The sequence below is a fragment of the Mustela nigripes genome, chromosome 9 (genome assembly GCF_022355385.1).
Source record: "Mustela nigripes isolate SB6536 chromosome 9, MUSNIG.SB6536, whole genome shotgun sequence".
Taxonomy (NCBI): domain Eukaryota; kingdom Metazoa; phylum Chordata; class Mammalia; order Carnivora; family Mustelidae; genus Mustela; species Mustela nigripes.
Window position 1 is genome coordinate 64,745,980 of NC_081565.1, and position 23,989 is coordinate 64,769,968.

At 41.1% G+C, this 23,989-nt stretch overlaps 1 protein-coding gene across 7 annotated transcripts in view; it reads right to left on the reverse strand.

The window, feature by feature from the left end:
• AOPEP (aminopeptidase O (putative)) overlaps positions 1–23,989 on the reverse strand; it is a 333,646-nt gene that overhangs the window by 260,311 nt on the left and 49,346 nt on the right. For all 7 annotated transcript variants that reach the window (XM_059411725.1, XM_059411724.1, XM_059411728.1 and 4 more), the window contains exon 4: positions 5,372–5,525. In XM_059411725.1, the coding sequence (XP_059267708.1) occupies positions 5,372–5,525 (154 nt within the window). The remainder of the gene's footprint in view (positions 1–5,371; positions 5,526–23,989) is intronic.

The following is a 23,989-nucleotide window of genomic DNA, read 5'->3' on the forward strand; positions in this document are numbered from 1 at the left end:
ATGCTTGATTGTTATTTATAAATAATCTGCACTGGTGATGAGAATAATAAACAATAACTCCTCCCACAAATGCTACTGAATATTTATTACATGTCATGAATTGTTCTGAACACTTCATGTGCATTATCCCAATTAATCCACACAACATTCCTAAGGAATAGGAACTATTCTTTTCATCACATTGTGAGTCATCATAAGCTCCTCCCTCCCAACCTTTCTTTCCCAAGTACTGCATTAATCTTCTTGAGTAAATTTAGGTCCTGGATTTTTCTAGAAGCTAGCTCAGCTGCTCTGTGGTTCTCTGGTTTCCTGTTCTTCCTTGTCAATGTTGCCCATTAATACTGCCAAGAGTGGGAAGAACTGGTGAAATAAATATTAGGCTGGTAAATGATGGGAACCAGATCATTGGTTCCCTCTCCCATGATTGCTGGGCTGAAATTTTTTATAAGAGGTCTCTCCGTGGAAGAAGGGTTGACTACGTTTTACTCAGAATCACAAGACTGGAAATTGCCTAAAGAGGTTCTCTCCTTCAGTCCTCCTCTTGTTTCAAGAACGAGATGTATTGAAAGTAGCTGACACAGACATTTCCCTGTCATAGGCTCAAAAGGAATCACTGGAAGTTTCCCCTGGAAATGCATGTCCATTTTTCACAGTTCTACCTGACACTTCAGTAATTACTTCCTGCATTCTTGCTCTACTCAAGGCACCCCAAGGTATGCTGCGGACACACATATGAATAAATTTCCAACCCTACCTTTGAGGAGTTTATATTTTGGTTGGAAGAAAAAATTTAAAATTCTGATGAGGGGGCGCCTGGGTGGCTCAGTGGGTTGAGCCGCTGCCTTCGGCTCAGGTCATGATCTCAGGGTCCTGGGATCGAGTCCCGCATCGGGCTCTCTGCTCGGCAGGGAGCCTGCTTCCTCCTCTCTCTCTCTGCCTGCCTCTCTGCCTACTTGTGATCTCTCTCTGTCAAATAAATAAATAAAATCTTTAAAAAAAAATAAAATAAAATAAAATTCTGATGAGTACAGTGACACAGTAAGATGGTTAGACAATTTCTTAACATATTTTAGCAAGCAGAGTAGATGCTTGGATACCGTAAAAATCACAAGTGTTCAAAATGCCACCACCAGCCCCCAATGAGTCGTTGACAATGATGTCAACATATACAATGATGTGGTCGTGTCTGAAAGTTGGATGGGTTTTCTTAGGGCATTCTAGGATATTATAAAGCAAAATGCAGTATGTGCTATAAAAACCAGAAGGCTGAACTACACCAGGGAGCCAGGGCTGGAGAAATCACACCAAGCCAGGAAGATTTGGAAAGGCTTCTCTCATAGCAAAGGGTGTACTGGAAATTGGCAGTTTTTCCCTCATGATTTAAAATCATTCCTTCTTTCCTAGCCTTTCAAAGGTACAGAAATAGAGACTGCAAGGTCCACAGGCCACTTTCCATAGACTTCACAACGCTCAAGAAGACTGCTTCTCCCACCAAGCTATTCCCTTCTTTAGGATGAGCAACCTCAGTGCCTTTTCTCCTTCGTGGTACGTATTTTCCATGCTTTTAATCATTTTTGCTGAGTTCCTCTGGACTTTATCCAAGTTTCCTGTCGTGCTTAAACTGTATGGGCCCAAAGTAAGACAATGCTTTACCAAAGGTCTCCAGAGGTTAAACATAATACAAAGATTCCTCTGTGGCTAGAGATGGTTATGCTGCAGCCGAAGAAAATTAATAAACTTTCAACGGTTTACCTAAGTGCCTTCTAATTAACATATTTACCAAAACGCTCCCCCAGAGTGGGCCGGAGCACGTGTGGAATTGGAGCTGGAAGAGGGAATGTTCTTCCTATAATTTAGCCCACATGAGCAGTGCTCAAAAGTTCAGTGACCAGTACTTTGGCCAAATTTCTGGGACCCAGATGAACATTTTAGGCAAATGAAAGCCTGTGGTATATAAGGCCCCTATAAAAGTTACATTTACGTGAATTGAACTGGTGGTCTCAGGAGGGTTTGAAGTGGAAGAGGGGGGTGGGGAAGGCAAGGGGGCCAGATGTGAACATAACCAAAAACACGACTGCAGTTGGCACTTCAGAGTACCTTTGTTGGCAAACTGAACACGGAGCCAGAGATTTAATGGATAAAAGCACAAAGCTACCCTCTGATGACTAAAGACAGCGCACACGAAGTACGCAGCCAGGGGAGGATTAAGCAAATGCAAGCTATTATTTTATCAGCAGTACATTTCTGATGGACAAGCACGGTGATAAATGAAGGGAAAACTTAGTCATAGCATGTCAGACATGGAAGAGTGTGTGGGAAGGACTCCATGCCCTAGGCCTCGCGTTCCCACATAAGAGCGTGCCTCCCTGGACTGGCACCTTTGACCTGGCTTGAGTTGCTCTGATAGGGTTGGCCACACGGGGCTTCCTCTTTTCTAATCTGCTTGCCCACAGATAGGGGATGTTTTGGACACGAGGCAGGCTGTGTGGGCCTGGGTTGTGGAGGTAACTAGATGGGTGAGTCTGTCTAGCTTGGGAACAGAGTATCAGAAAGCCCACTGAGGCCGTACCACTGAGTTGTCCCGAATTCACCTTCTGTCAGTTATGAAACTTCCTGTGCTCTTCTTTTGCCTGTGTCACAGCTGGTTGTCAATTCAAAAGGACATGAAAAGAGTCAAACTGGACCCCTTCTCCTAAACCCCAACCAGAATTTCAGATGCCGTCTCTTCCCAGAATGCCAACGTGAAGGGGCCATGGTCTCCTCCTTCAGAATTATGGATGCAAACAACAGGAAAAGCCACCTCAGTGGCCTCTGGGCAGCAGAGGGAACACATAAGAAATGCTTGCTGCCCACTCCCCAACCTCGTATCCCTGGGAATATGGCTAGAAAGACAAAAGAACACATTTCTTCCTTTGCCTTCCCCTGAGGCGCACAGACTTCAACTGCACATGTCCTCTGATGGTTAAGCAGCCCTGAAGCTGCTTCTTTACTATGAAGAATTGGAGAACCCCAAGCCAAGTCTTTATTCCACAGAGCAGGAAAGTATGGCTTTGCCCCAAGAAACCTACCCAAGCAGCACAGACGGCACCTTCACACTCAAAGGCAGAACTCTCAACTTCCATCCTCCGTACCAGTGTAACACATCACAATCAGTAACAGTGACTCAGTATGGGAATGACTCTCCAGATATGAAGTTGGACTGGACTCTAGGCGAGGCATGGACATTATACACAGTTTTTAAAAGTCCCCAGATAGGGGCCCCTGAGTGATGCAATCAGCTAAGCATCTGAGTCTGGGTTTTGGCTCAAGCCACGATCTTGGGGTCCTGGGATCAAGAACCACATGGGACTCTACGTAGAGTCTACTTAAGATTCCCTCTCCTTCTCCCTCCCCTTCTACTGCTCCTGTTTGTGCTCTCTAAATTAAATAAATATATCTTAAAAAAAAAAAAAAAAAAAGAATGTCCCCAGGTAAGATTCTGAATCACCTCTGTATGGAGTTAAGCCCAGATAGGAATCCAGGTGTTATAACTCAGTAGAGCTATGAACCCGGACACATTGTTGTCTAAAGCCTCAGTACCTTTATCTATAAAACAGAGACCATAAAGCCTATTTATCTTATAGACATACCCTCAGGACTAACCAAGATGACACTTAGATCAAGACTTTCCCTGACTTCAGGGCGCCTGGGCGGCTCAATGGGTTAAGCCTCTGCCTTCAGCTTGGGTGATGATCTCAGGGTCCTGGGATGGAGCCCCACATCATGCTCTCTGCTCAGTGGGGAGGCTGTATCCCCCCCCTGCCTCTCTGCCTACTTGTGATCTCTGTCAAATAAATAAAATCTTTAAAAAGAAAGAAAAAAGACTTTCCCTGACTTCAAACATCCAGTGATTTTGGTATCAATTCAGGATGGGCTAGAAGACATTGAATAATAAACATCCCCAGTGTTTCAGTGGCTTAACGAAAAAAAAGTTTATTTCTTGCTCATAACAAGTCCACTGAGGATCCAAGTAATTCTCCAGGGCACCTGTCCTCCCCACACAGAAATCTGGGCTACCTGAGATTGCAAAATGAGGCCTATTCTGAGCTCAGTGTCAGGGGAAGGAATCACTTAGGGTCTTACATGCAATTAAATATTTCCATGTGAAAGTGACATGTATCACTTCTGTCCACAACTCTCCTCTTCTCTCAAGTGTGCATAGATAAAATCCAAGGATTTTAATAAAACCCTAGGATACTTTATATGGCTCAGGGAAGATAGTCCAAAATAGCCAAGTTACTAAGCAGGAAGTGGAAACTACCTCCCTTTCTCCAAAAAGCAAAATGCAAGCAGTGAAGACATGCCTGTCCCAGGAGGGGGCTTAATAGCTTTCTGTCCTCATAGTACCAACCAGCCACTGCAGCCATTGCGGGAGGAGGGAAAGCAACATGGCAAAACACAACCGGCACAGAAGGAATTTGAGCTACAAAGCATGTCTTAGTTGGTCTTCCAGGATGAGCTAGCCATCTGTACCATTACCCTGGGCTTTCTCCTCCGGAAGGTATTGGACCTAGTGACTCTGTGTAAACAGGAAAAGTGATTAAACTGAGCTGGGTGTAAAAGTCCTAGAGATGAATATGAGGCAACGCCCCACACTTTGAACACTTTGTACTTCCTACAGACATTCCCCTCCTCTCTTATGGCTTTCGAAGTTAGAAATTGTTAAACGTGTGCGGAGGCTGCAAGTGAATACCCAGTAGCCTGTGTTGCTTTTTAAAAACTTGAAACAGATTTTGCTCTGATCAGTCCGAAAAAAGAAGAAATCGCTACCGAAGATAAGAGTTCTGAGCCAGTAGGTTACTCGTAGCCCCATGACCTTGCAACAGCTACCACGTGTCTGGTGCCCCAAAGCAGGCTGACTAGCCCCACTGGGCAGTGGGGGAAGCGGACATCCCTACAAATGAACGGCTAATAGCAGTCCTGGGAACCTAAACAGCAGGTCGCCCACAAAGTGATCCAACAGACAAGCACCCCCTTTTCATTAAGTTGTGTTTTTGACCAACTAAGCACTAAAGACCAAAGTTAAAAAATAAAGGAGGTAAAATGTTGAGTCTGAGGATTCTGTTGACTTACCCCAACACATAAAATTATGTCACTTGACTTCACAGAGAACTTCATATGTCCTCCTTTTCTCTTTCTTTCTGCATGAATAATATGCCCACGTTTCTGCCTCTCAACTCTCTTGTCCTCCCAGTAGGGTTTTTCCTGCTTTGCTTAATCATATTTTGGTCTAGCTTCTCAGCAGGGATGACTCACGTTCCCAGTGCTTGGAATAAATGCATCATACTGGTCCTTTAAGTGTTTGTTTTTCAGCAAGCTCCCAAATACCAACCTGGAGTCAGTCTCAGAAGGTGAGAGGGATCTCTCTGCTGCCAGATCCTTGGACGAGCAGAGCTCTGGCTTCATTTCTGTCCAGGAGCCCACTGCGATAGTGAAGGTGGAGGCTGGCATTGGCATGGTGACGTAGTAATGCCAGCTTGTGCACCCTAGAAGCAGAAGGAGAGAAAGAACCATAATGAGGCCAAGAAAGGGTTCTGGACCTCACTCTATAGTTTTTCTCTTTAGGCACTTGAACTTGTGTGCTATGATGGTACAAGCTATTCTCGGGGGTGGGTCTTACTTACGGCAGGAGCATCACTACAGGTCTTAGGGAGAGCACAAAGGGCTGACTATTTCGGGGCAGCCAACGAGGTCTGTAACTCCTCGAAGACCTGGGATCAGTTTGAAGTGCTTCAAGTCAGGCTATAAGTAAAAGATGGTACTTGAGGTGGTCACGTAAGGGCTACAAACACGTAAAGGCAGAGGCTATATGTTGCTATAGAGACAAGAACATGTTTTCTTTTCTTAAGATTTTATTTATTTATTTGACAGAGAGAGAGAGACTGTGTGCACAAGCAGGGGGAGCAGCAGGCAGAGTGAGCAGGAGAGGCAGGAAGCCTGATGCGGGGCTCGATCCCAAGACCCTGGGATCATGACCTGAGCTGAAGGCAGAAGCTTAACCGACTGAGCCTCCCAGGCACCCCAAGACCATGTTTTCTTCATACTTATTGCCTAGCACAGTATTTGGCACCAAAAATGATGCTCTGTTGAATGAATAAGTAAATGAATGAATGAATGAACAAATGAGCAATCACTTCTGTGGTGCTAAACTGTTTTGTATACATTCGATTTAAGAATCAGTCTCAACTGGACATGGTAGAGAACAATGAGACTAGAAAAGGAAGATACCTGGATTTTGGTCCCATCTCTGAAACTAATTAGCTATGGAAGCTCAAGTTTATCCTTCATCCTTTTTCTCTGTTCATGTATTGGGCTGGTCCCCGATTCCTCACTAAGCAGATGAAAACCAGGCCTATAGAGAGGTTCAGGGGAGCCAAGGACTCCCAGCTCGTTTGTAACAGGCCTGGAATTTCATCAGGAGCTCCCCGCCCCAGCAGAGGTGTGCACACCACTCAGGCCAAACGGAGTGAAGGTGTTTACCAAAAGAACAAATGATTGATTGCTTATAACACTATCCTTCCTGACTTCTAAGATGGGAAAATGCTTTTAATGTTTCTGAAATCTGAATGTGTCATACAACCTGATCTAATACAGTATTTTTTTTTTCTTCCTGAACATCTGCTATAAATTGATGGTGTGCCTTCAGGGAAATTGGTATTACCACGTTTATGGAACACACTTCTCCTCTCCTCATGGAGGGAAGGAACTTTACATTGAGGGAACTTCCATTACACAAATACCTCTAGCCTCTCTTTCAGCTTCTCACTAACTCCTTTATAGGAGCTATTCCTCTTATTCTTGATAAAAAGTTTTAGATGGTCAGACACTCATGGAGTGACCTATGATTGCCAATTAGGTCAGTGAGTAGATAAGAGGTCAAATACAGGGTCAAAATAATAACATGCCCATATTAGCCAACAGACCTAACATGACATTTTTCAAAATCTTTTGGCAGTAAAAATCAATAATAAAGGTTCGGTTTTTATCTCCTTATGCTTATCTTCTTTGTCTCACAACTAATTCTGAACTCAGGAAGGTGGAGGGGTCATTATTTATTATCCCCTGAAATTATACTAACTTAGATCCAAAGAAATACATTACAGAACTCCTCCAGTGAAAAACAAAATTTTAATGGCTGCATGGACGCAGCAGGGAGACATCAGCCAGAAAGGGCATGACTATGATTCGGGCCACCGCCCCTCACCTCCCGGGGCCTCTTTGCCCAAAACTAGGAAGCATCCATCCCCCTTTGTACCTCCCACTGCCGCATCTCACCGCCCCAAGACTTTCCACTGGGCCTCTGCCAGGACCTAAGCCCACAAGGGCAGGGACTGTGTCAATCCCCAGACCTGGCAGATATGGCTACTCAATAAATATTTGTTGAAAAGATAGAAAGAAGGAAAGAAAGAAAGAAAGAAAGAGAGAGAAAGGAGGAAGGGGAAAAGGAAAGAAAAGAAAAGAAAGGAAAAACAAAATTTTCAATAGGAAACAAAGGTTTAAACATAAGGGAAAAAACATGATATCAAGTTTGAATCAATATGACATGACATCAAGTTTTGAAGTCACTCGAGGAGCTATTTGAAGAAGGACTATAGAAGGGCAGGCTCGAAACTACTGAACACCTATCCCAGAGGTAGATATGCTTGTGAGGTCATCCTGTTTCTGGAGTCAGAACAGCCACACAAGATCCCTCTTGCCACAGCTAAGAAGCTGAAGGCACGCTCCTCTTTAAAGAGACAACCAAATCCGGTGATGTTGGAGCCAGTCCAGTGATGTGTGTAGTTTCTCTGGAGCTTGAAAGAAAGCCATGGCTTTAGAGAGCACTGCCGCTCTGATCCCCAGCCAGTAAGAAGGGCACAGAGACAGAGCAGTCTTGATAAAAGCGTGCCGTGGATCCCACAGGACGCACTGCCCCGAGGCCCCCTCCCTCAGTTTTTCCACCTTCCCTTCAGGACCTCATCCTCTGCAGTCTGATGCCTCTCTACGGTTGTCCCACAAGAACTTCAGTCTGGATGGGGCGACACAATGAGAGGTCTGGGGGGAGGGTGCAGATGGAAGAAGAAAGGAGCTGCGGCTGAGGAACTAAACCTTCTCAGCAGCCTCGGTTTAGAAGAAAAAATCTTGACTAACCAAATTCTCTTACTCAAAGCGCTGTGGTCTGGTCATTCCTTCTCTGAAGGATTATTTTGGAGCGTTTACCATGGGCCACTGAATTTCCCTTTTAAAAGCTTCAGTCACTTGGGCATCAGTAACTAAACAGCAATGGTGAGGCTTTCAGGTACAAATGGAAGACTGCACACATGAGGCTATGCTTGCTTCTTCCCCAAACCCAATTAAAGGATAGTAAATGGATTCTTAAAATTATTTTTATTTTTAAGTAATCTCTACCGCTAATGTGGCCTATTTCCCCATCCTCCAAAACCCCAGCAAATAACTGGAGACTCACTTTCTAAAGAGAGTAAGAGAGAGGGCCTCCAGATTGGGGGCGGTGCGAGGGGGAGGAGGGGGGAAAACAGCACAATTGACGGCAAATGAATGGGATTCGATGAACATATGCATATCAGATGCTGAGACCACCAGCCATCTTCTCTTATTTGGTTCCCTGAAAGCAGGCAATCAGGCTTTTACCCTCCAGGCAGAGGAACAAAAAAAACGCTAAATAGTCCATGAGAAGACAACTAAGGAGACTCACTTCCGAGGTGTCCTATGATCAGCCTAAGGTGAAACTCACAGCTGAGAAGCCCTACACAAGCACTCAGAGCTTCCCATCAGCATTTTAGTCCCGTTCCTAATTGCCTACAGACAAATCAAGCACTTCCAGGACCTCTAGAAAGCCGCTGCTGTGACACTGAGAGACCAAAACAAACAGAAACAAGCAAGTTAAAGGTCACTGGTCACGTAAGGAGAAGAAAATTTCAGAGAACACCACAACACATACCCAGTAGGAACTGAATATTGCCGTGCTGAAATAAAAACAGTATAATTTACAAAAGGAGCATTCCAAAGTAAAGAGAATGAAACACGTGACAGAAGAAAAGAAAAACTCAATAAAGGTGTGAGATGGAATATAAAGTTGGAGCAGTCTCCCAGAAAGTAGAGCAAAAGAAAGAAAAAAAAGAGGGAAAAGTAGAAAAGCTCAGCAGGTCCAATATCCAAGTAATAGAAGTACTAGAAAAAGACAACAGAGAAAATAGAAGGGGGAAAAGCATCAGTTAAAAAAATTGAGAAAAATTCCCCCAAATTAAGGGGCCACAAGCTTCCAACTTCATAAGGGCATATAACACCCAGGACACTGGATACAAATCAATCCACATCGAGATATATTGTTATGAAATTTGGAACCCTAGGGACAAAGACAAGATTCCACAAGCTTCCAGAAAGAGGAAAAAAAAAATCACATATAATAAGGACACTTTCAGACATGCAGTTTCACAAAAATTCACCTCCCACGTATTCTGTTCTCTGGAAGCTACTTAAGTATGTAAAATATGCTTCAAAAAGATATAGTAAACCAAGAGGAAGGCGAACAAGCCAACACAGGAGAGAAGCAAAGGGAACCTGTAGAATAATGGAGAAGTGAGATCCCAGGAGCCAGCTACAGCCCAGCAGAGAGGGCAACCCTGCTCTTCAGAGCACCTTCCAGAGCCTGGGGAGAGGCTGCTTCAGGAGGAGCAATTTTTTTTTTTTTTTTTAGGAGGAGCAAACTGATAGAAAACTTGATATATTTGAGCATCTTAGCAGATTTAAACAACTGTCAAAGCCTCTGGGGTTGGTAAATACTTAGAAAACCACGTAAATAGGAAAAACAAATAATAACACAATGAGTAGCCCCCATGAAAAAAGAACATGTACAGAAATAATAATGTAATCAAAGTTGTACAAGACTCAACTGTTAACAGCATAGATACAATAATATAAAGAATACTGATCTAATCAAGGTTATGATATTAATTATATCAGGATGATGGGATTTGGGGAAGGGGTATGTGTGTGATGGTAGGGTGGAGAGAGCTAAATCCTTATCATCCCCAAACATCTTACTTACTTGCATGATGCAAACATCATGCATCTTACTGAACAACATGGACATATACACCAGATAATTAGCTAAATAAAACAGGTAAAAGTGGTTACTTCTGAAACAGAAGAAATACAATAGAGGTACTGAAGACTGCTATTTTGGGGAGAAGTATAATAAACCCAATAGAACTGGGGCTCCTGGGTGATTTAGTGGGTTAAGCATCTGCCTTTGGCTCAGGTCATGATCTGAGGGTCCTGGGATCAAGCCCCGCATCTGGCTCCCTGCTCAGCAGGGAGCCTGTTTCTCCCTCTCCCTGTCTGCCTGCCATTCCTCCCTGCTTGCGCTCTCTCCCAATCTCTCTCTCAAGTAAATAAATAAAATCTTTTTAAAAATTAAATTAAATTAAATTAAAATAAACCCAACAGAACTGACTCTTTGAACATATGCCTTTCTAGTATAAAAATATTACAATAATCAGTCAATTAATTTCTTAAGTACATCTTAAGAAATTAATTTCTTAAATTCACCTTAAGAAAAAAAGAATAATATTTTTGGTCCTGAGGTAATATGAAAATGATAAAATATACCTAAGAAGAAAGAGACAATTTAGAGATAAGTAACAAACAACAGCCTATTAAAAAAACGCTTTAAAGAATAAAACACTGGTGGGGTGCCTGGGTGGCTCAGGGGGTTAAGCCTCTGCCTGCGGTTCAGATCATGGTCTCGGGGTCCTGGGATCGAGCCCCACGTCAGGCACTCTGCTCAGCAGGGAGCCTGCTTCTCCCCCTCTCTCTGCCTGCTTCTCTGCCAACTTGTGATCTCTGTCTGTCAAATAAATAAATAAAATCTTTTTTTAAAAAAATGAAAGGGCAACCTACAGAATGGGAGAAAATATTTGTAAACCACGTATCTGATATGGAATTAATATCCAAAATATATAAAGAACTCATACAGCTCAATAGCAAAAGATATGATTAAAAATGAGTAAAGAACCTGAATAGACAGTTTACCAAAGGAGATATTCAAATTGCCAACAGGTACATGAAAGGGTGCTCAATATCACTTATTATATCAGGGAAATGCAAATCAAAACCACAATGAGATCTGCCTCCCACCTGTCAGAATGGCTGGTATCAAAAAGACAAGAAACAAGTGCTGGTGAGAATGTGGAGCAAAGGAACCCTTGTGCACTGTTGTTAGGAATGTAAACTGGTACAGCCACTATGGAAAACAGTACAAAAGTTCCTCAAAAAATTAAAAATAAAACTACCATATGATCCACCAATGACTCTTCTGGGTATACACCCGAAGGAAATGAAATCACTCTCTCAAAGCGATTTCGACATTCTTATGCTCACTGCAATATTATTCACAATGGCCAAGACATGGAAACAACCTACATGTCCATCAGCAGAAGAATGGATAAAGAAAGTGCAGTATATATGCACAATGAAATACTACTCAGCCATAACGAAAGGAAATCCTGGGATGCCTGGGTGGCTCAGTTGGTTAAGCTGCTGTCTTCTGCTCAGGTTATGATCCCAGCGTTCTGGAATCAACTCCCACATCGGGCTCCTTGCTTGGCAGGGAGCTTGCTTCTCCCTCTGCCTGCTACTCTATCTGCCTGTGCTCACGCTCTCTCTCTCTCTGACAAATAAATAAATAAAATCTTTAAAAAGAAAAAGGAAAGGAAATCCTGCCATTTGGACAACATGGAAGGACACTGAAGGCATTATGCTAAGTGAAATATGTCAGACAGAGAGATACAAATAGTGAATGATCTCACATATTTGTGGAATCTAAAAAACCCATCAAACTCATAGAAACAGATTACTGGTGACTGACAGCAGTTGGGGGGTAGAGGATGTGGCAGAGAAATGGGTGAAGGGGGTCAAAGGGTACAGACTTCCAGTTATATGATAAATAAGTTCTGGGGATGTAATATACTGCCAGGTGACTCTAGTTAATAATACTGTATCATGTATTTACAAGTTGCTAAGAAAGTAGATCTTAAAAATTCTTAAAACAAAACAAAGAAATTATAATTAAATGAGGTGATGGATGTGTTAACCAACTTTATTGTGCTAATCATTTTTCAACATATACACACATCAGATCATGACACTGTATTCCCTAAACAATGCTATATGTCAATTATATCTCAATAAAGCCGGGAGGGAAAAGAATGAAACTGTGTACACAGTAGGCTTTCTCCCTACAATTTGCATCAAAAGTGTTGATCTGATTTTTGCTGTCCCTCCGGTTCTGGTACCGTACATCTGGCACATGGGCAAGAAGAGATTTGTGGAAACAGCAGGAACCAGAACTGCTTTCCAGAGAGGACAATGCTAATGGAATAAGGTGTATCTGTTAGATGCCTGCACAAGGTCACAGAGAGTGCCCAAATCACATCCTGTCCCAGGGCCTTTATCAGAATATCTGTATCCTAGAGGGGATGTGGGGAGGGCATTAGAAGCCATAAAGAGGGGCACCTGGGAGGCTCAGTTGTTAAACTTCTGCCTTCGGCTCAGGTCATGATCCCAGGGTTCTGGGCATGATCCCAGCATTCAGGCTCCCTGCTCAGCGGGAAGCCTGCTTCTCCCTCTCCTACTCCCCCTGCTTGTGTTTCCTCACTTACTGTGTCTCTCTCTGTCAAATAAATAAATAAAATCTTTTTTAAAAAAAAAGAAGAAGACGACGACGCCATAAAGAAATGTAGCAGGGGAGAGAAATGACATTGATTTTCTCTTCTCCTCTATTCTCTTTTCTTTTCAAGGCAGAAACCTTAAATGACCTGAAGTTTGGGAGTAAGATAGCAAAAGTGGTAGCAGAATCTCAGTTAGGTCCAGCAAAAATATTTCAGAGCTCCCATTGCTCCCTTGTCGTCTTCTCTGAAGTTAAGCAATGGAAAGAAAAGGATGGGGGTGGGGGGCACGTATGGAAAACATCACCCAAACCCGTATTTTAAATGTTCAAGATGATTTTCTTCTATACCACCCTCAAGATTTTTAATTTTTTAAGATTCTCGAAGCTCCTCTACTTAGTAGAGCTCAAGTGGAATAAACTGTTTCAGACTTCAGGCTTTCACAGCAAAAAAAAAAAAAAGGTTTTCTAGGTTACCAAGTACCAGTTTTAACAGGGGCGGATCAATGGGGGGGAAGGGCAAAAAGGAACTGGCCAGGACCACACTTCCCAGAGACCCTATTTGGACCCTTCACAGAAGTTCCCTAAAGCTGTCCAGCCCTGGGCTTTTTGCCCAACCCTGGGTGAACGTTTGGAGCCACTGCTGTGACAACTGAATGCTTCCAGTTCTCTGGGGGAGGTTTTTACTAGTTTCTTACTATGAGGGCATGTCTGGTAGGAAAGCCTCATTTGGGTTGTCTGTTGATGGATTATTCCACTGAGCCCAATCTTGTATGAAGACTGCCCACTGCCACAGAGAGCTAGGCGCTCAAGGAATACCTGATCTCATCCTCAAACCCAACTGTGAAAAGGGCAAGTAACAAGGTAGAACTTCTGCCTGCAGAAAGCAGAGCATGCATTCCAAAGACAAAGAGAAATAATTTCTGGATTAGCTATTGTTTGGGATAAGCCTACCCTGAGAAAAGAATTGATGAGAGCTTATTTCTTCTGAATGTGTCCATTGACTGAGCTCCAGCTCTGGAATCTGACTGCTGGGGTTCAATTCCTAAAGCCACATTTACCAGTCACACTGCTTAATCCCTCTATGCATCAATCCCCTCACCTGTAACAAGGGAATCATCGTAGTACCCGCCCCCTAGGATTATGTGAGGATTAAATTAGATAATATACGGAGAAATCACTAGACACAGTAATTGGTACATAATAAGTGTTGAAGAAATGTTAACTGCTGTTGTCTTTACAACTCCCTTCCCCCTGTTGCTTGCGCTGACTGTCTGGAGGCAGAGACAAAGAATGTTGAAGGTATGGCTGCCACATGTGCACTGAAGCCTGTGGCCTGATGAGGCCCACATATGGGGTTTAAGGTTGAATGGCATTAAAACGCAGTGCACACAAAGCGATCCATTTAAAGGAGAATGACAGCCTAAAGGGGGCATCCTGTATGACTTCATATAGAATGGGCCATTTGGAGACTATTTAAATGGTGTTTACTTTAAATGAGCCATCCTCGATGAAATAGACAGTGAATGCCTTCATTTTCCTTTTTGATTCAATCCACTTGCCCTAGACTCCCTTGCTACACCAGCTGCAAAACAAAGAGAACACGCTGTACTTGAATTAACCCAGAGTTTTTCCTCTGCAAAGGCCAGAAGCCCATCACACCACTGGATGATTTCACGGCCAGGCGGGATTCATTAGCAAGACTAACAGGGAGGGGGGAGGTAGGAAGGGGCCTAGAGGAAGTGGCACTCCCTAACCCAACAGGCTTGAGCAGCCACCCATCTCGCCTCCCTTCTGGGCCTCAGAAAGTTCCTGAATACCCCTACACCACCTTCTCAAATTGGAACTTATTTAGGGTGGAAAATTCTTATACTCTGATCGCCTCACTAGAAAGACAGAGATACTTCGTATCAAGGATTGTTCTTATAATCACAGTAACAGCTGCTACAAGATCCAAATAGACATGTTCCTGACCAAAACGGGCCTATACTTTTCTTCAGAAAAAACACAAGATCACTGTATTTTTTGTAGGGTAGGTTAAGGATTTGAAATGGGTTACTTTTCCAATCACAAGAGGCAGTTTAAAATTTAGCTCTGAAAAATTCTTCTTACCAGACAGTGTTAAAACAATTACCTTAATTATTTTCTTATGTATCACGTTTAAAAAAAAAAACAAACCTGCCCTATGAATATTTTTGAAGATTCTATCTTCTAAGGGAGGAAGACTGAAGAGGAAAAAAGGAAGAACATGATGGAATCAGTCCACGGTTGGGAGAGAGAACTTTTCTGCCAAAAAAAGAAAAAACTTCCCAATTATTTGGGAGTATCATTCTTATGAAAAGAAAAAAATTAATATATATATACAAACTATTTACGAATAATAAAGTAAAGACAAAATGATGGTTAAGTCACTGTCCTGTTTCTAGGGGAGTCTTGGAAATACTCACAAAACACATTGCAAAAGTACAGCCACAGCACCCATAACCGTTCTGCTTCTACAGGGGCAAAAGCAGATTATTTATCTTTGCAAAGTTAAACATCTCACATAATTTTCTGTATGTAAAGAGTTATTGTTTTCACTGAAAATTAAGACAGGCTCTTAAATTCTTCCTACTAAAAGCATTCACTTTATCTTTTAAACTCTTGCACTGTAGGTTAGACAAATAACATGAAGCATTTGGAAACATCGAATTGATACATGCTTTTACTTAACATATCAGATTTCTTTCCTCAATCCTTCTGTAGTCATTGCTTGTTTCCTACCTCATCACTGAATCCTTCTCTCGCCACTCTTCTTAACTTCAGAGTTTGCAGCCCAAACCATTCCATACAACAAGCTATTTTATGATTCTGGCATATCTTTGTATCACAAATTCAAGATGCTTAATATGTACAGGAACATATGTATATAAGAAAATGTGTATTAATAAGTAAATGTAGATAGTCGCACCATTCACAATGTGCATGTTTTATACATCTTATGTATTTCTTGTAATAACAGACACACAAAAAAGAGGTCAAGGTCCCAGTTTGGGTTGCTCTTCTTCCCTTGGCTTCCTAGCCCAGTGACTCGGGTCTTTCAGCAAACCCCAGTCTTTTCTCTTTCACTATTCTGTAGTTGCTGTGTCAACACGTTCTGGTTTTATGAGTTAGTGCCACCCTCTTGAATACCCATGGCGTGACTCTTTCGTTAGCTCTTCTCTGCTGTTACTCAAGGGCGGGAACTGGCACCAGAACAAAGGAGACAGTAAGAATGCTCTGGACTGGTATGCGCCGGGACTGCCTAACCGAGGCCATGTGCCAGGTCATGCCACCGCTTCTCAAGCACCGATGCCACCCAGCAGGGCTTCAGCTTTCCTGAACATGGTACCGCCTGCGGCACAGGAGACCCAGAAGAGAATGACCTTCAAGATCGTTCTTGTGAACCAGGTAAAAGAGCGCCACCTACCGAGCTGAGAGCTCAAGCACCTCCATAAATTTGGAGGTTTTCCCTCGTGGCTAATGAATCCCCCTAAAGGAATATGCAGCTCCGAAATTGTTCTTCCAAATTTCACGCACCATTCTGACCTGTGACACAAATTACTTGGTTCCCCTTAATCTTAAGTATCAAGTGGGTCAGCAAACCAGACACCAAATCCTACTGCTCTAGATGGTCACAGGTACACTTTCGAACTTCGCTCACAGGAGAAAATCCATGAATGCCAAGCCCAAGACAAAAACCCATAGCAAAAAGAAGTGGAACATGCCTGCCAGAATCATCATTATCCAAAAGAAATCATGATGACCTTCCTGGATGGCAAATATGGTTAAGTGCAACAGGAGGAGGGCAAGAAAGAACTAGTCAAAGGCAAATCACAAACTGACAAAGATTTGGAAAGTGCCAGGGCCTGATGTGAGACTTCATGAGGGAGGTTAACAGAGCAGAACACTGTCTCAATCACCAGTAACTTTCTAAAGAGAAAAGATGAATGCATTCACTCCATACTCCTAACCCATGAAATATAATGTATGTGCCCAGAATAAAGTTTCCTCAGTTCTAGAAACAAGAAGCTTTTTCTACTTTGCATTCTCTCTTTGTGGTGAAAACTCTTAATCATAACCATTCCTAAATGTCTTTTACTTTACCATTTCCTTCTACGTAATTCCTGCTCGCATACTGTGGGAGCAGTCTAAATAGTATTGCTCATTTTGAACCATTAAAAGGGAAGAAAGTTGGCTTTCAATTGCACACAGGAGGGTCTGGACCTTGAAATCTTGGCTTTTTCCTGGAATTTCCCACACAGAGTCAAGAGAGAGAATGTCAGAGTTAGTCTTGGGCAGGCCAGAGTAGATTTTGCCCAGGATGAAGTAATGTCTACAGTCTCTTACTTTTGCACAAAAATGAAATCAGATACTTTGTGAGGGCACATATAGTTTTTACCACCTTTCACTTGTTCATATGCTTCTTTTCTTACATTTATAAGGAGCTTAAGTTAGTTTTATTTACTTGAGGCTTTCCATGAAAAACAAGTGGAATGTTTTATTTTTCTAGGAAGTAGGAATATACTAAATTAGACCCTGAAAAAAAAAAAAAAAAACTAAACAAAAGAATTGCCAAACAGGGGAAAAACAGGAATGTAGTCTGCAGTTTTTTCTCTTAAAATCTATTTATTAAGCATAGAGAAAAGGTATAAACTCTAAGCAGAAGCCTAACTACAGAAATGACCCCCAAATAATTTCTGTTACTATTCAGTAGTGCTTCTTCTTTTTTTCTTTTTTTTTTTTAGATTTTATTTATTTATTTGATAGGCAGAGATCTCAAGTAGACAGAGAGAGAGAGAGAGGAGGAAGCAGGCTCCCCGATGCGGGGCTCGATCCCAGGACCCTGAGATCATGACCTGAGCCGAAGGCAGAGGCTTTAACCTACTGAGCCACCCAGGCGCCCCTCAGTAGTGCTTCTAAATGCTCCTTCCATGAACATATTACTTCTACCCGATCATTCAGAACACATTTATTCAACCAAGTATCAAGCACCTATTACATACAGAGTACTTTTTTGGGCATGGGGTCTCTGTGCTTAATAGTTGAGCTATATTTCGGCAGGGAATAGAGGCTGAGGACAACACACAGGCTAACATTTCTGCCTGCCCAAATTCAATTATGCTAAGGAAGTTAAATAATAAAGGAACCAAACAAGTCAATCTACATCTATAGCTTTGACGTAGCCTTCTTGAAAAATAGGTGGGTGACTTCTGAGCTAATAAAATTCTTATGATGGTCATCAAGCTACAATCTAAACCATCAGCCTTCTTTTTATAAACAGCTAGGAGGAAGGATTTCCCCCATGTAGCAAGGACTCAGAGGTCCGTCTTCTGATTTTTGTCCCCTGCCCAAGGGCTGCTGTCATTTCTGTCACTAGTATCTGCTTCATCACATTATGCTGCTCCCAGGTGCTTTGCTTCTTCCGAGAAATCAGCTGGGGCCTGGCAAATGTGCTAATCATGTTGATGTGTCATTGTGATGGAAACTGTGACTTGTGGGTTGGGTTTTCCGCTAGAGTTTTAAAGGAGAGCTCATCGTTTTGAAGGGCATTGTGCACAACAGAGTGGAGGTCCTAGGAGACCAATCTACAATCTAGAAAACATAACTTGGAAAGGAAGTAGTATCATCTTGTAGCCACATACCCTTTTTCTCTAAGGAGTGCAGAGACATTTGGAGACATTATTCCATCCTCAGGACAGCCATTTTGGGTCTGGCAAAGAGCTCTGTTAGTACTCTTTCCTGGTTGTCCTTTGAAAAACCCCAGCTGTGGACTGCAGGGGAACTGCAATATTAGGCACAGAGTTTTTTCCTCATCTAGCTCAATCCTCCCTCCACTTAAATTGGTAAAGTCTGCTCCATATCGCATAAGTGTCAGTAGTATGAATGGAAGCCCATGCTATCGCATAAATTTAAGTAGTATGAACGTAAGCAAATCACAATTTAGCATCTGCTTTGTTACAACTCTGCCCTGAATTGCTAATTCTGAAAGAGATCCACAGACATATTCCTGCAAGTATGAACATTTTCCATGGAAATTTTAATGTCAATTCTTTTTTTTTTTTATAATCTTCAAAGAGACAGACAATGACAGATATCAAAGGAGTCAGAAGGTTTTTTTTCTGTAAAAGGCTAATTAATAAATATTTTAGACTTTGCAGGCCATACAGTCTTTATTGCTATGGTTCAGCTCTGCCACAGCAGCATGAAAGCAGCCATAGGCAATGGCCATGTTCCAATAAAACTTTATTTACAAAAACAGACAGTGGGCCAGATTTCACAAGGAGGTTGGATCATGCAGATATAACCGGGTACTACCAAATTTCAGAGTTCACATCTGCATTAGTGCATATGACTGCACAGGGACATGCAGTGCTGCTTTAACTATTGAGATAATGAGAAAAGAACATAAGGATGTCGTTTTGGTGAGTAAAGGCTAGATGACATCACAGTATGCCGTGTAAACAAAAGCTTGACAACACATGAAAGAAAAGTGGTGGAGAAAAAGATCATAATGTGGCTCAGGGTAGAAGAGGCACAATAATCTCAAAAGAACCTTCATGAAGCTGTCAGCACTACATTCATATCGTGAGGGACAATTTTATCGCAGCAAAATATTCATCTCTCCATTAAAACTGAGTTGCTTATTTGAATTTTATTGATTTAATAGTTTGGTCTATGTTTAATTTATATTTTATTTTGGCTTTAGAGATGTATAGGAGTTATTATATAATATTATTATAATATGTAATATTACACATATAATATACAAGAGTTTATGCCTAGTCTTATATTTATACTTTCTAAAATATCATTCTGATACAAATAATTTAAGTGAACTCCGGTGAATCTGGAGATATCCCCCACACACACACACCAAAAAGATAAATAATGCTCAATTTTGCTAAACCTTTACTTCATAACTGCAGGGCCAAATCATGAATGAGGAAGTATGTAGCCTTGGTGGGGTGGGGGTAGGGAGAGCCACACAGCATCCTGGGAGATGCAGTCATCACAAGTAAATCACAGTAACAGCAATGGAGTCTGATGGCAGAGTCTGGGTATCAGTGCCTGTTTGAGACTGTAGTGTTTGATGTACTCAGTGAAGTAAGCATGTCATGAAACCTAATAGGGAGGGTAGAAAAAGATCCTATGGGAGCCCAGCAGAACTTCATTAGACAACTGGCAAGGAGATGCCAGAGCCTGGATAAAGGAGCCATGCACTTCAGTAGCCTTGCATGTGATGAACAGAGAGAGGGCTTCAGGCCGCACACAAGTGGACAGTGACCGGAATGAAGGGAAATCCATGTACTTTCTCCTGTCTGTTGGTACATACCAAAGAGGCAAGGCATGAGCACTTTAAGAAAAAATGCTTAAAGGTTAAAAAAAAACATTGTTCTGGGGTGCCTGGGTGGCTCAGTGGGTTAAAGCCTCTGCCTTCGGCTCAGGTCATGATCCCAAGGTCCTGGGAGCCAGCCCCGCATCGGGCTCTCTGCTCAGCAGGGAGCCTGCTTCCTCCTCTCTCTCTGCCTACTTGTGATCTCTGTCTGTCAAATAAATAAATAAAATCTTTAAAAAAAAAAAAAAGAAAGAAAACATTGTTCTAAGAACTCAGAGGAAGAACAAGCCTCAGAAATCAATTTACTACAGAAATGAAAATGATCTTAGGAAACTAGCATTCCCATTATCATACAAGAAGACATGTCTTCTATGAAAAAACAGAAAAAAGCCATGAGAAGACATCAGGCTGAGACAGTGTAACAGAGTAAGATCAAAAGACAACAAAGCAACATGATAAAAAAGATGAGGAAGAATTACAAGAAACTGTTACAGTAACAAATCTGTACTGTAATTACTAAAGAACAGAATGTCTAGAAAATCAGTGGTAGAGAGTATAAGTAAAAAATGAAAAGACCAACTATACAGACTGGGAGAACATATTTGCAATACACACATCCAACAGAGGGTTTGTATCTAGAGCATATAAAGTACAATATATATACAGTATATACAATCTAATAACAGAACAACTTACAAATCCACTTTAAGCAAATGAATAAGTGACTTGAGGAGATGCTTTTAAAGGAAGATCTACGAATGTACAATAAGTACATGAAAAGTTGCTCAGGATCATTAGCCATCAGAGAAATGCAATTAAAACACAAGGAGATAGCATTTTACACCCAGTTGAAGGGCTAAAATTAAAAGGACTGACAACACCAAGTGTTTGCTAGGACACACAGCAGCTAAACTCTCATACATTGCTAGTGGAATAAAAAAATGATTCGATCGCTTTGGAACTAGTTTGGCAGATACTTACAGGGTTAAAATATACATATATGATCCAGTGATTGCACTGTTGGGTATTTACCCAAGAGAAATGAAAATCGATATCCACAAAAAAACTTATACAGCATATATTCTGCGATGGCCAAAAATAATGCAAATTTCCCTCAACAGGTGAGCAGATTAAAAACAAACAACAACAACAAAAAACTTGCAGTTTATTCATATTAACTATTCATCAATTTCTTAAAAAAAATTTTTTTAAGTAAACTCTACCCCAACGTGGGGCTCAAACTTACAACACTGAAATCAGGGTCATATGCTGAGGCTGCTACATGCCCCCATCAATTTCTTTAAAAGAGAATAAACTATTGCTACCTATAACAATATGGATACATGTCACAAACACATAGAGCCAAAGAAGGCTGACACAAAAAAGTATAACTCCATTTATATGAACGGAATAACTCCATTTATATGAACCCATAGAAGAGGTAAAAGTAATCTACAGATAGGGAACTCAGATCAGTGTTTGACTGGACAGATGGCGGAGGCACGGGCAATTTCCAGGGTACCAAACATAGTCTACATCTTCATAGGAGTGCTGATTAATTACATAGGTGTATATATTTGCCAAACCTCATGAACAATACTTAAACTGTGTGTACATTATTATATTTAAGTCATACTTTAATAAATTTGATTTTTTTTAAATGGTACCTCACAACTAGCTACATTCTAGGAAGTTTTGAATTACATAAATTAAAAAATTTAATCTGTGAGTCTCCAGGCAGGAAAATCAGACTACTTTCAAAGAATTTTTTAAAAAATGATATCAGATTTTTCCTCAGAAATACTAAGGGATAATAATGAAAAGGTTTGAGTCAGTTTAGCAGGGGAAAAAAAAGTCCTAAGAATACCTAGCCAAGGACTGCTCATAACTGAATACAATAAAAAGCCAACCTAAGTATGGGAGGGCTCAGAAATATCCACACTTCTAGAAAAAAATTACTGGGGTTCCTTGGTGCCTCAATTGGTTGAGCATCTGACTCTTGATTTTGGATCAGGTCATGGTCTCAGAGTTGTGAGATCAAACCCATGTTGGGTTCGATGCTGGGCGTGGAGGCTGCTTGGGATTCTTTCTGCTCCCTTTCCTTCTGCCCCTTCCCCCCCTAAAAATACATATATGATAAATATATATGTACGTGTGTATGTGTGTACACACACACACACACACACATATATATGTCATTTCCCAAGTAAGAGTTGATTCAAATTTAAGAGCTCAAAAATAAAGAAAGTCTAAATACTTATTACAAATATGGTTTGAAACTGAATGAAAATATAAAACAGTAATTATAATTCCTAGAAGAGAAGACAGAAGACAAAAAAAGTATAAAGATAATATCTGTGTGTATTAATTAAAACTGGGGAATGTGAGTGAGGGAAGATGAGAGAAGTAAATGCCCATTAAATTTATTATTTAATTTAGAGCGAAGTCAAGAGCTATCAGTTAACTAAACTGTGAAACAGTCATTTATGGAATACTTTGTAGTCATAAAAATAATGAGGAAGCTTTTTGTTATGTTCAGTTATGAAATTTGCTATAAGATAAATTTATTCTAAAGAAGGAAGCAAAATACAAAACAATGTGCATAGCATGTGATGATTTGTGCAACAAAAAGGAAAGACTATACTATATACATAAGAAGTTGGTCACCTTGATTGCCTTGGGGGGCAGTTCCTGGGTAGCTGGAAATAAGGAGTGAAAAGAAGACTTTATTGCAATTTTCTTGGCCTTTGCTCATGTGTAAAGAAGCCACTTATTGGGGTGCCTGGGTGGCTCAGTAGGTTAAGCCTCTGCCTTCAGCTTGGGTCATGATCTCGGGGTCCTGGGATCCAGCTCCACATTGGGCTCTTTGTTCAGCGGGGAGCCTGCTTCTCCTCTCTCTCTCTGCCTACTTGTGATCTCTCTCTGTGTCAAATAAATAAATAAAAATCTTTATTAAAAAAAAAAGGAGCCATGTATTTGTGACCTATTTTTTTAAAAAATTAAAAAAATATATATTACTTGTCTTGTTTTGTCTTGACTTTGAGAATCAAGTTAACACTCACTGAAGACTCTAGTACATGCATAAATCTAGTTTCCGACAAAGGAGATATCACAAATCAAAAGAGTATACTTATGAAGAGAACTGGGTAATGTACAGAATTGCTGAATTCTGTACTAGATTGTACACCTGAAACTAATGTAACAGTATATATTAACCATACTGGAATTAAAATAAAAAACTTAATTTAAAAAAAGGAGAGGGGCACCTGGGTAGCTCAGTGGATTAAAACCTCTGCCTTTGGCTCAGGTCATGATCCCAGGGTCCTGGGATAGAGCCCCACATCAGGTTCTCTGCTCGGCGGATAGCCTGCTTCCCTTCCTCTCTCTCTCTGCCTGCCTCTGGGCCTACTTATGATTTCCTACTTGTGATCTCTGTCAAATAAATAAATAAAATCTTAAAAAAAAAAAAAGGAGATATTACAAGTTAGCAAAGATCTAATTAATGATCTTGGAACAACTGGTTTCCTGTATGTGGGGGGGGTAGTTTAGTTCTCATTTTGCAACACTGACCAGAATAAGCTACTAACAAATTAAAGAGTTAAATTACAAAAATTAAACTAAAACTTAAATAAAAATATCAGAACAAAATGGTGAATCTCAGAGCAGCAAAACTTTCTAAGAGAAACTTGACAGATTTGACTACATAAAAATTAAAATCTCCTATAAATCAAAAACATTATATGAAATTAAAAGGTATACTATAAACTGGGAACAATACTTTCCACAAACATCATAAAAGATTAATATCTTTATTTTATTTTATTCTTTTATATATGAAACTAGCTTATAGATTTACTTAATGTAAGTCTGTGACCAGGGGAGTCCCTGGAAGGAAACGAACCCCAAAGAAACCATTCACGAGTACACTT